The sequence below is a fragment of the Podarcis filfolensis genome (genome assembly GCF_964270895.1).
Source record: "Podarcis filfolensis genome assembly, chromosome: 17".
Lineage (NCBI taxonomy): Eukaryota > Metazoa > Chordata > Lepidosauria > Squamata > Lacertidae > Podarcis > Podarcis filfolensis.
Genome location: NC_139621.1, coordinates 5,869,911 through 5,881,941, shown reverse-complemented (window position 1 = coordinate 5,881,941; position 12,031 = coordinate 5,869,911). Strand labels below are relative to the sequence as shown.

Genomic DNA, 12,031 nt, shown 5'->3' with positions numbered 1-12,031 from the left:
AGTAACCTTTATTGGCATCACATAAGAACATTCAGAATACATTCAGAATAGATAGGCCAGTGCGATCTTGATGCCACCCCAACGGCACAGTCACCCGCCAAAGGGCAGAAGAGGCGAGCAATCCGCCTCATCTCTGAGGGTTTTCAACAAGGGCAGGATTCTGTAGCATACTTCGGTGACAGAAAATCAAATAGAGGAACTTAGCTACTGTCTTGGTGAGCTCCTGGTCTCTCCCCTGTAATAAGAAGCGCATAACCTCTGTCTCTGGTTTCCATGTTGGAATACATAGATGGTCTAGAAATTGTTGGCAGAGATCATCATACATTTTTTATGGCTAGGGCCCTCAAGAGCTGGAGGTGGCCTGGGTCTCCCTTAACCTCTTGAGAAGGCCTGCCCAAAGCTACCCAGCAAGATTGAGGCACAAATAAAGAAGCCAAGCCCAGTCTCAAGTCTTCCATTCTTGGGCAAGGTGATTGATTGATTGATTGATTGATTGATTGATTGATTGATTGGTGCTTGCTGAACAACTCCAAGCATACCTGGAGGATGCAGACCATTTGGATCCCTTCCAATCAGGATTCAGGCCTCACCATGGGACTGAAACTGCCTTGGTCGTGCTGGTTGAAGATCTCCAGTGGGCTAGGGCCAAAGGTGAGAGCTGCTTCCTAGTTCTGCTGGATCTCTCACTGGCTTTTGATACCATCGGCCATAACATCCTTCTGGACCATCTAGAGGGGCTGGGAGCACTGTTATACAGTGGTACCTCGAGTTAAGTACTTAATTCGTTCCGGAGGTCTGTTCTTAACTTGAAACTGTTCTTAACCTGAAGCTAATGGGGCCTCCTGCTGCTGCTGTGCCGCCAGAGCACAATTTCTGTCCTCATCCTGAAGCAAAGTTCTTAACCCGAGGTACTATTTCAGGGTGTGTAACCTGAAGGATATGTAACCTGAAGCATATGTAACCCGAGGTACCACTGTACAGTGGTTCTGCTCCTTCCTCCTGGGCTGTGTCCAGAAAGTGGTGGTGGGGGATGAGTGTTCAGACCCCTGGGCCCTCACTTGTGGGGTTCCTCAGGGTTCCGTCCTCTCCCCCATGCTTTTTAACATCTATATGAAGCCGCTGGGAGAGATCATCAGGGGGTTTGGGCTGGGTGTTCATCAGTATGCAGATGATACCCAGCTCTACCTCTCTTTTAAATCAGAACCAGTGAAGGTGGTGAATGTCCTGTGTGAGTGCCTGGAGGCGGTTGGAGGATGGATGGCGGCTAACAGATTGAGGTTGAATCTTGACAAGACAGAGGTACTGTTTTGGGGGGACAGGAGGCAGGCAGGTGTGGAGGACTCCCTGGTCCTGAATGGGGTAACTGTGCCCTTGAAGGACCAGATGCGCAGCCTGGGAGTCATTTTGGACTCACAACTGTCCATGGAGGCGCAGGTCAATTCTGTATCCAGGGCAGCTGTCTACCAACTCCACCTGGCTGAGACCCTACCTGCCCGTGGACTGTCTCGCCAGAGTGGTGCATGCTCTAGTTATCTCCCGCTTGGACTACTGCAATGCGCTCTACGTGGGGGTACCTTTGAAGGTGACTCGGAAACTACAACTAATCCACAATGCGGCAGCTAGACTGGTGACTGGGGGTGGCCGCCGAGACCACATAACACCGGTCTTGAAAGACCTACATTGGCTCCCAGTACGTTTCCGAGCACAATTCAAAGTGCTGGTGTTGACCTTTAAAGCTCTAAACGGCCTTAGCCCAGTATACCTGAAGGAGCGTCTCCACCCCCATCGTTCAGCCTGGACACTGAGGTCCAGCGCCGATGGCCTTCTGGCGGTTCCCTCATTGCGAGAAGTGAGGTTACAGGGAACCAGACAGAGGGCCTTCTCGGTAGTGGCGCCCGCCCTGTGGAACGCCTTCCCATCAGATGTGAAGGAAATAAGCAGCTATCCTATTTTTAAAAGACATCTGAAGGCAGCCCTGTTTAGGAAAGTTTAAAATATTTAATGCTGTATTGTTTTTAACACTCGATTGGGAGCCGCCAGAGTGGCTGGGGAAACTCAGCCAGATTGGCAGGGTATTAATAATAATACTACTACTACCAATAATAATAATAATAATTGGTAAAGATGAAGGCTGTGACCCAGACTGTGTTCATTTATAGCACACACACACACCCATTCGGACAAACCGTTAGGAGTGGGAACAGAGGCACTCACACCTGACCTTCATCCAGGCAACTGAGAAGCATGATCTAGAGTTCAACACCACATCTGCAGGCAGGGAGAAACACTCAAGGATCATATGAACCCGGGCTTATCACGGATGTGGCCTGGGAAGTCTCACGGGGCACTTTTGACCCCTGAGCACCTGAGATGCTCCACCCCTACACCGTTCTATTTAGATGGCTGGTCTTAACCTCTGAAGCCCTCAATGGTTCGAGCTACTTATGTGCCCACCTGCATATTTGCACCTGTACCATGCTGTCCTCTTCGGATGGCCATCCCCTTAGACCCATAAGCTGGGTGACCATGGGGGGGGATCTTCTCCATGGTGGCCACACAGACTTCTTGGAACTCCTTCGCAGTAGAACTGTGGCCGAGGGCTACACATCAGGGTCAGAAGGCCTTAAAAGACTTGTTTTGGTTGGCCTTCCCCGAGTCATTTTTGTTCCTTTTGCTAAATAGAGGCTGGGTAGGTCTTATTCCATAAGTTTTCTGTAATGGTGGGTGTACACACTAATAATAATAATAATAATAATAATAATAATAATAATAATAATAATTGCAGTTTTGACTGAGGTAAACCACTTTGGATGGGCATTTGCCTAGAAAAGCAGTGCAGAAATATTTAAAAATGAAATAAATAAAACAAATTCCCTGATATTAAAATATGGCACAAAAACAATGTACTCTTTTCCCCTGCCTCCTTTGTTGATTCACAATGGATGTATGAGCGAATACGCTTGTTTGCATGTATAAATTACATGTGCACACATGTACAAAAGTTTGAAACAACTATTTTGGAAGGTCATGTACCTAAAAGGCAGTATGTAAACATTAAATATAAAATAAAAAAACACATACGTAAAAGCATTCAGACTGCCTCAATGGAAAGTCAGTCCTTCTTTATTGAATTCCAAAATTATACAAATACTGTGTCCTTACATCCATTTCACATTTTGAATTTGTGTTCCCTCCTCCCTTAAATCCATATCCCTCCCCTACCCCCAAGCAGAAACAGAGCCCTTGAGTCTACGTAAAAAACTTCCAGAGATTTTCAGACACGGGGAGAAGGGAAGGACAGAAAGTTAAGAGGTCACCTGGACGCGAGTGGGGAAGGTGCGTTTGTAGTGAGATATACGTATGAAGCTGGGAGAAAAATAAAGGCGGGGATCTGAACAGGTAAAGTGTGTGAGAGAGGCCTATCCCATCAATGGTACAAATGGATCCTCCATCCGGGTGATTGGCTCAGTGGAGGTGGATGCTCTCAGCCAGGTGCCCTGCCTAGCATTCTCCTTGCTTCTGGTCCCAGTCTAACTAGACCTGGAAGAAGGCAGCAACTACTATCTAGGCCAGAGGTTTTCAACCTTCTTGTGTCCGCGGCTCCCTTGACCAACTACAGTGGTACCTCAGATTAAGAACTTAATTCGTTCTGCAGGTGTTCTTAACCTGAAACTGTTCTTAACCTGAGGTACCACTTTAGCTAATGGGGCCTCCCACTGTCGCCGCACCGCAATTTCTGTTCTCATCCTGAAGCAAAGTTCTTAACCCGAGGTACTAGTTCTGGGTTAGCGGAGTCTGTAACCTGAAGCACCTGTAACCCAAGGTACCACTGTACGTTCTTTCTGTGGCACCCCTGTGAGGTTCAGGAGCCCAGATAGGTCACCCCTTCCTTGCAGAGCTGGCAGCCTCTCACCCTTTTTCAAATACCCTCCCTTGTGGAGGGTTCCCTCAGCCTCCTCTCCTCTCCACTCTCCTTGGAAGACCTCTGGGCAGCCACTGCCACCGCCCTTGGTCTCTGAGCTGCCTCATCTGCCCCAAAGAGAGATGCCTCCTCACACTGCCCCACAGGGGCCTAGGAAGAGGATGTCCCTTGCCTTAGTGGCTCAACAGAGACTGGCCAAAGGTGAACATGAGGCCAGCATCTTACCTGGGGAGGCAGCAGTGGGTGCTGCCAGGCCTGCAAGGTGGAAAGGCTCCCTTCAGCACCAGGCATTCAGCCTCCCATGCAGGCCTTTCACACAGCAAGCACAAGAAAGGCCAGTGCAGCCACTGCCTGCCAGGCCTCCCATTTCTCTGCCCATTCCCAACAGCAAGGGCTGGTGGACTGGCTGAATGGGCTCCCTCGCCCGCTTGCTTGCTTACTCCGAGGCTGCCTCAGCTCCTGGCAACCAGCGCCCCCTGGCCAGCTCCAGAGGCACCATTTGCCTGGGGAGCTTGCAGCCAGGACTGCTGCAACAAACAGCTGTGCAAGCCTTTGGGAGGCAGAGAAACAAGAGTAAGGTTACCAGATTTTTTCAATGAATCCAAGGACACTTTTCAACTTCAATGGATTTTGTATGGGGACTGATTTGTAAATCCAGGGACTGTCCCTGGGAAACAGGGACATCTGGCAACCTTAAACAAGAGGGCATCAGAAGAGGGAGGGGAGGAAAGAGGGATGGAGGCCAGTGTTGCCCATGGCACCCCTGACCACCATTCAAGGCACCCCGAGGTGCCACGGCACGCTGGTTGAAAACCACTGGTCTAGACAACTGTGATAGGCGTCTTCTCTCCTCTGGTGTTTCAAAATGACCATCTGGTGGACTCAGCAATGGGATGGCAAACACCTCAAGGGCAAAATATACAGCACTCCTTGGGTGAAAAGAGACATAGGTTTCGGGAGGCCTCTAGGTCACCACTGGGCACCTAGAAGTAGCAGTGGCATGGCTTTTGAAGCGATGCAGGGCATGTTCCGCAATATATGTCAGATGAAATCAGGTAGACTATGTTGTGTGGACAAGTAGCTCCCCCTTGAGTGGGATGGACAGCAAGCAGCCATGGTTACCACTGGTTTCAGGAGAGGACACCACTTGTATGGAAATCTTCACTTCAAAGTGTGCATTTCCAAAGCTCCCAAACACTGTACAGTTTCAGGATTTCAAAGCCCAGTATACATACTAGCAAACATGTGTGTAGTAGATCAAGTACTGTAACAAGTTTCCGTTAAACAGGTCCACATGTTGAGGTCATCTGATAGGAACAGTACATACAACTTAATCCAGCCCAAGGCATCCGTTTTACTGTGCATTCATGATTATTTGTGGTTGTACAGAATCAATACTGTGTGTGCCTGCAAAAATTTTGGGGTGGTCACGCTGCTTCATTTCCAATCAGTGAGTATCCTGTAACTTCCTGCTGAAATCCCACAACTGTTTATACCACAACTGATGTGTTATAGGTTATTTGTGGCAAAAATGTGGTTGCGCTGGGCAAGCATCACGCAAGAAACTAAAGCAGGAAAAATCCACCGTTAATACATTACTGTGTCAAGGGACGCTTTGCAGGTGGATCACAGAGTTGTGGGCTCTTTCAGATCTGGAAAGTACCGTATTTTTTGCCCTATAGGGCGCACCGGCCCATAGGGCACACCTAGTTTTTTTTGGGGGGGGGATAAAGAAAAAAAAATTATTTCCCCCCAGGCCCGAGCTTCCCCCGACCCCAGCCCCCAGAACAGGCTGCTATCCACAAGCCTTGGGAACCCGGCGGGAAGTCCCGCCGGGCTCCCAAGGCTTGCGGATAGCTTCCTGAAGCCTGGAGAGCGAGAGGGTTTGGTGCGCACTGACCCCTCTCGCTCTCCAGGCTTCAGCGAAAGGACGCACACACATTTCCCCTTCATATTTGGAGGGGGGAAAGTGCGTCCTATAGGGCGAAAAATACGGTAGTTTATGTGCAATCCTATGCAACCATACTTAGTAGTAAGTCCCTTGGAACTAAATGAAGCCTACTTCACATGCACAAGACTACCCTGTTAACCTGGGAATGGCCAGTCTTTCATCATTAGAGTTCTTGTACAGTGGTACCTCTAGTTAAGAACGTAATTCGTTCTGGAGGTCCGTTTTTAACCTGAAAGTGCTCTTAACCCAAGGTACCACTTTAGCTAATGGGGCCACACAATTTCTGTTCTCTGTTCTGTTCTCATCCTGAAGTAAATTTCTTAACCCGAGGTACTACTTCCAGGTTAGTGGAGTCTGTAACCTGAAGTGTTTGTAACCTGAAGCACCACTGTACTTTTAAAAAGTTGTGTAGGTATTTTGGCAAATATAGCTGTCCCGGCTTTTATAACATCTGAGTATGCAAGAAACCTCTGATAAAAACCCCTCCTTCTGCAAGGTGTAGGAACCCTAATATTGCTAGCTTAACCATTTCCGATTTAATCTAAATCTTGTATTTGTAAGCTTTTTGTAGCAGGGACCTATTTTATTATTATTATTATTGCTTAAGTTACGCCAAGTACATTGATGGTGCCATGTGAATAGTAAGTAACAGCTTGGGCATACATGTTATGCTCACAGGGATAGGACGAAGACCGAAGTCCTAAAGAGCAGGACTAGATATCGGGGCTTAAGTTACAGGAGGGTAGATTTTGGATTAACATTAGGAGAAACCTCTTGGAAGCAAAAATACTTTGACAATGAAACCAATGGGGCAGGCTCTCTGCCTGAACACCTTCAAGCAAAGACAGTCATCTCTGGATTTCCTACACTGAGCAGAAGATTAAATGAGGTCCTCTGCAACTCTTATGATTCTTAAAAAGTCCCCCCTCCCCAAATTAGGTAATATAGCAGCAGGAATTACATGGCACGTCATGGTATCTGTTAAGAGAATGCACAACTCTAATGAAATTGAGTCAAGACTATTGAGAAATGATATATAATGAGATTAAAAAGATGTTCAAGTTGATCGTTTCCCAAGAAATCCGAAGCTGTTCTTTTAGGAATTATAAATAACGATGTATCAAAAGAATTGGCTAACTTATTTATGTATACAACAACAGGAGCACGAATATTGTATGCCCAAAGACCAAAGATAGAAAGAAGGTGAGGTTCCAACAAAGGAAGATTGGCTTTTGAAAACAATGGAGTATGCAGAACTGGCAAGATTAACAGCAAAGATTAGAGACCAAATGATGGAAAATTCCTTGAGGACTGGAGACCTTTTGTTGAGCATTTAAAGAACTATTATAGCAAAATGAAAACGCGAGCAGGACTTGAAATACGAGCGTCAGCGTTAATTATTGAGCTAAATAGGTTAAAATGTATGCATTGAATAGGATATGCGAAATATGCCACATCTAAAGGTAAATATTGAAAGCATGGAAGGAGAGGATGGGAAATCAATGGATATTGTGTGTTGCTTTTTTCTTGCTTTTTGTGTGTGCAAAATCAATAAATAAGATTTACCAAAAGAAGAAAGTAAGTCAAGACCATTAAACTAAGCCACCAAGGATCTCAGTTCCCAATCTGTCCAATTAAAAGAAGAAGAAAAGCTAGAAAGAAATAGAAAATAGAAAATACTGAGCTCCCAAGATTGCCATTAATGGAGGCAGGTAAAAGAAGCAGATATAGTTTAATGCATCTAAAACATTGGTTTTAGATATGTTACTGATGGCTTATTATTGATGATAGAGGAAAATTGGTCAAGGGGAGATTTATCATCATGTACTATTTTCAAATCAAGCCTGGGAACATGTGGTGGTAGGCTTGGGATGGGGGTATCTGTCCCCAACTCCCACCTACTCCAGCCAGTAAGGGCAACCATCGGAGTGATGGGAGTTGCAGTCCAGCCATGTCTGGTTTGCCATCCCTGAGATATGGTGACCACCATCTCCACAGTACAGTGGTACCTTGGGTTGAGAACTTAATTCGTTCCAGAGGTCCATTCTCAACCTGAAATGGTTCTTAACCTGAAGCGTGCTTTTGCTAATGGGGCCTCCCGCTGCCGCTGGCATGCAATTTCTGTTCTTATCCTGGGGTAAAGTTCTTAACCTGGAACAACTACTTCCTGGTTAGCGGAGTTTGTAACCCGAAGCGTCTGTAACCCGAGGTACCACTGTACATAGAAGGCGATCTGCTAGCCACCTTCAAGTATTTGGAAGGCATGAATTAGTTCTATCATCCATAGATGATGGAACTAATTTGTTGCCTGTCACTCCAGAAGGTAGGATCAAAACCAGAGAGTTCAAAAACAAAAAAGAGGATTTTTGACGAAACGTTAAGAACTTCCTGACTGTACAAGCTGTCCCCACACTGCCCTGAAAGATAGTGGACTCTCCTTTCTTAAGAGGTTTGAAAGGAGATGCAGGACAGTCACTTATCAGAGGTGCCACAGCAGTGGATTTCCTGCATCACACTGAACTAGATTATCTTTTGAGATCCCTTTCAGGTCCATGATTCTAAGTGGTTACCAGTTGTGGCTGACCAGCCATCACAGGTTGCCACCCACCAGCAATAGCAAGGCACGGCCACAACTAGTTCAACACTCGCACAACACCACTCAAAGGAACATTAATACATGGAGAAATAAAGGAAGCGTTGTCACCATGGTAACGGCAGCGTCCTTGGGTACTGACACGGAGGCCAGGATGATTTCTGATATCTGTGTAAAAAAGGGGTGGACAAATGAGGAGGAAAGGACAAAATAACTGGAGACGGAAGAAGAGACAGGACACTGAAGTGGAGAACGGTCCAGATCTAGAAAATTGCCCTGGCACAGTTCTCTGCCAGATGGGCAAAGGGAATTCGACAGAAGAGGATAGTACCCCCGTTTCCATTTCACTGCTTCATTTCGCCTTCATGCTAAACGTCCAGTGTGTAATACAGTCCACTGCATTTTGGTACTGGGGGCAGAAAACCCAAAGGGCGCGATGCCCTTTCCCCTCTGGCACAGCGGCAGAAATGAAGGCTATAGTGGATAATTTGCTGCCTTTAAAACAGCACTACCTGAGAATGGCCATGCCACCCTGTAGGGACTGCTCTGACCCAACTGGCAAAATACATCGGGGCTCTAGCAGGCTGTAGTTCAGCTCTCTGCTGTTGTTTTGCAACAGGGTTCAAAGAGAAAATGAAGAAAGGATTCCAGGCTGGGGGAAGGGGTGCAGGAAGAGGAGGAAATGGCATGGAATGGGGAAGGATCATAAGGTACTTACAGGCTGGTGGCTCCCAACACTGACCAAGCACTTCTGCTATAAGCTCCATGCAGAACTGCAAGGGGCTTCCCATGCTTTGGAGGGGGAGGAAATTGCAATTTCTGCCCATGCACAGGCAACAATGTTCTGTTTACACCTAACACAACCATACAAAAAAGGGAGCAACAATTCACCCGAGAATAGCATCTTACAGCAATTGCCTCCAACTGATTTTTGAATCATTTTTGTAAAAGGTACGGGCTAAAGTGCTTTGTAAAAATTCAGTGTCATTGCAAGATCACTTCAGTGTTATAAAGTAAGAAAAAAACTAAATTAAAAACAACACCAAAGAAATCAAATGGCACTGAATACGAAAAGGAGAATGGCAGTGTGTGGCATCTGGTTTTGTTTTTAAAAAACCAACAACACTAAAGTACCTTTTTCATTTAAGTGCTTTTGCGTAACTATTTAAATTTTTTAAAAAAAGTATAGGCAGAAGGAGCAAATTAGAAGATTGACAGCTGGCTAAAATGTCACAGACCAGAAAGGTCACAGTGACATCTTTATAGCAGGTGGAAAAATAGTGCTTAAGGTGATCCGCAAGTGTAAAGACTGCCCTACAATCCTGTTTTAATTTTTTTTTTTTAAAATCTGTAGTCTGAAAGAAGACAGAAGGAAGTTGCATAGGTAAAAATTGCAGAAGGAAGACAATTTGATGATGCCATCATGTAGATTTGCCATTAAAAGCTCGTAAACAAAGGTCCATACTAAGGTCCTAATACGGAAGTACCCGTAGCGTAAACATTTCTCCTTGGTTTGCTTGAATTGTCCATCAGCCGGACCTTTTCATGCTCACTGTAATTAGTGTCAATTGTAATGCATTGTGCTGCGGAAAAGCTGCCTCAGGAGCCCTGAAAAGGGCAAATGAGAGAAGCCCCAACCTAATGTTAGGATAGTCAATAGTGTAGCCCAGGGAGTTTTCCAAAGGGAATCAACCTGGCAGCATTTCAGTATTAAGAAGAATTAATCTTTCCTGGGTGGCCTTAGGAGAAATCCAACATTGCTCTGCAACATGACAGCACAAGGACCTTCTCCTAAGCAACGAGATGAGGGGACTCCACCAAGCCAATTCCCTCCTGCTACCTTCAACACCTTGTTTCCAAACCTCCTGCTGTAACACCACATCCACCTAACAGCTGGGAAGAGGGTGCCCAGGAGTCCAGTCTGCCCACCCTCCCTCGTTTCAACACCCCAGACCTCGGCCCTATCAGGAAAAAAACAGAAACCCTGACACCAAGTATGACGACACCAGGGTGGTTATCTTTGTAATCTTTGGTCTGGTAGCCAGGTCCAAATTAGGTCCAAATTAGGTCCAAGTTAGGTCCAGGGACCCCTGACCATTAGGTCCAGTCGTGGCCGACTCTGGGATTGCGGCGCTCATCTCGCTTTATTGGCTGAGGGAGCCAGCGTACAGCTTCCGGGTCATGTGGCCAGCATGACTAAGCCGCTTCTGGCGAACCAGAGCAGCGCACGGAAACGCCATTTACCTTCCCGCCGGAGCAGTACCTATTTATCTACTTGCACTTTGAAGTGCTTTCGAACTGCTAGGTTGGCAGCAGCAGGGACCGAACAACGGGAGCTCACCCCGTCGTGGGGATTCGAACAGCCGACCTTCCGATCGGCAAGTCCTAGGCTCTGTGGTTTAACCCACAGCGCCACCCGCGTCCCTAGGTCCAAATTAAATATGAGCAAATAAATTAGATTGTCCACTAGGGGCACTGTTGGCTTTTGGCACTCCAACTTGGGGCCACAACCCCCCAGGCACAGCGGGCATAGTTGGTACCAGGCAGAGGAACAGAGAAGTGAGGTGGAGGCTCTGCCCCCATGGCAGCAAAAAGAGCAGGAGCCCGTTTGCATGCTTGGCAACAAAACACAGGAGACAGCCGGGCACCACTGCTGCAACGACAAAAGAGGGACGCCCAGAGTATCCTCCCGTAATGGCACCGATGACGAAATGCTGAGACAGACAGAGAGCGTGCGAGAGAGCGTTATTATCCTGGACCCACCCCCGTGCCCCACAAAAAAGTGTAAACCCAAAACTCCATGCAGTTTTGTTGTGTCAAGCAATGGCTGGCCACGGCCTGACTGCCAAAGAGGAAAAGAAGGCCAGGAGCTCTGTGCTCCTACCATAGGAGCTGAAAGCATGTAACGGTCACTTGTGTTGTCATAGCACCAAAACTGACCAACGAGGAGAGCTTATGCTAGCTCCGTGGCAACGGGCAGCCTCTTTCTGATCACCTGTTTCGTGGCCCCGGAGCCCAGAAGGGCCAAAGAGAAGCTCCCCGCCCATGCCGTTCCAGGTTACTTTGTCATGATCACGAAGGGTTCCTTCCGTCACTTCCCCACAGCGATGGACAGGAGGTGTCGTTCCAGGATGAGCGAGGGTGAACAGGAGGGGGCGATGGCACGTCTCTGTCAGTAAATGGTCCTCCCTGGTAAGAACCACTGTGTCTTTGGGGGGGCGGAGGGGGTTAGTGCCCCACTCCGCTGCTCTTCCCTGTCGTTACCCAGTCGACAATGATGAAACTCAGGCTCATCACCATGAAAACGAAGCCAAGGGCAGCAAAGCAGGCAGCCTGTGAAGGACAAAGAGGAAGGCATGATACCCGCCGTCCAGTTCCAATTACCTTGCAAGCTTCAGTGGGGAGAGAGGGAGGGGTTGCATGGTCCAAGTGGGGAGGGAAAGAGGGGGCTGTCCCCCTACTTGAAAACAGAATATCCCACTTGCCATGTTAGTTCTTGGATTCAGCCTCATTCTACCTTTTATATAGGGACGCGGGTGGCGCTGTGGGTTAAACCACAGAGCCT

At 47.3% G+C, this 12,031-nt stretch overlaps 1 protein-coding gene across 3 annotated transcripts in view; it reads right to left on the bottom strand.

Moving 5' to 3' along the window:
• Positions 1-10,307: 10,307 nt before the first annotated feature.
• The window catches only part of SLC38A5 (solute carrier family 38 member 5), a 66,736-nt gene continuing 65,012 nt past the window's right edge, over positions 10,308-12,031 (bottom strand). For all 3 annotated transcript variants that reach the window (XM_083593590.1, XM_083593588.1, XM_083593589.1), the window contains exon 16: positions 10,308-11,799. In XM_083593590.1, coding sequence (XP_083449716.1) covers positions 11,695-11,799 — 105 coding nt within the window. In that variant the 3' untranslated portion in view covers positions 10,308-11,694. The remainder of the gene's footprint in view (positions 11,800-12,031) is intronic.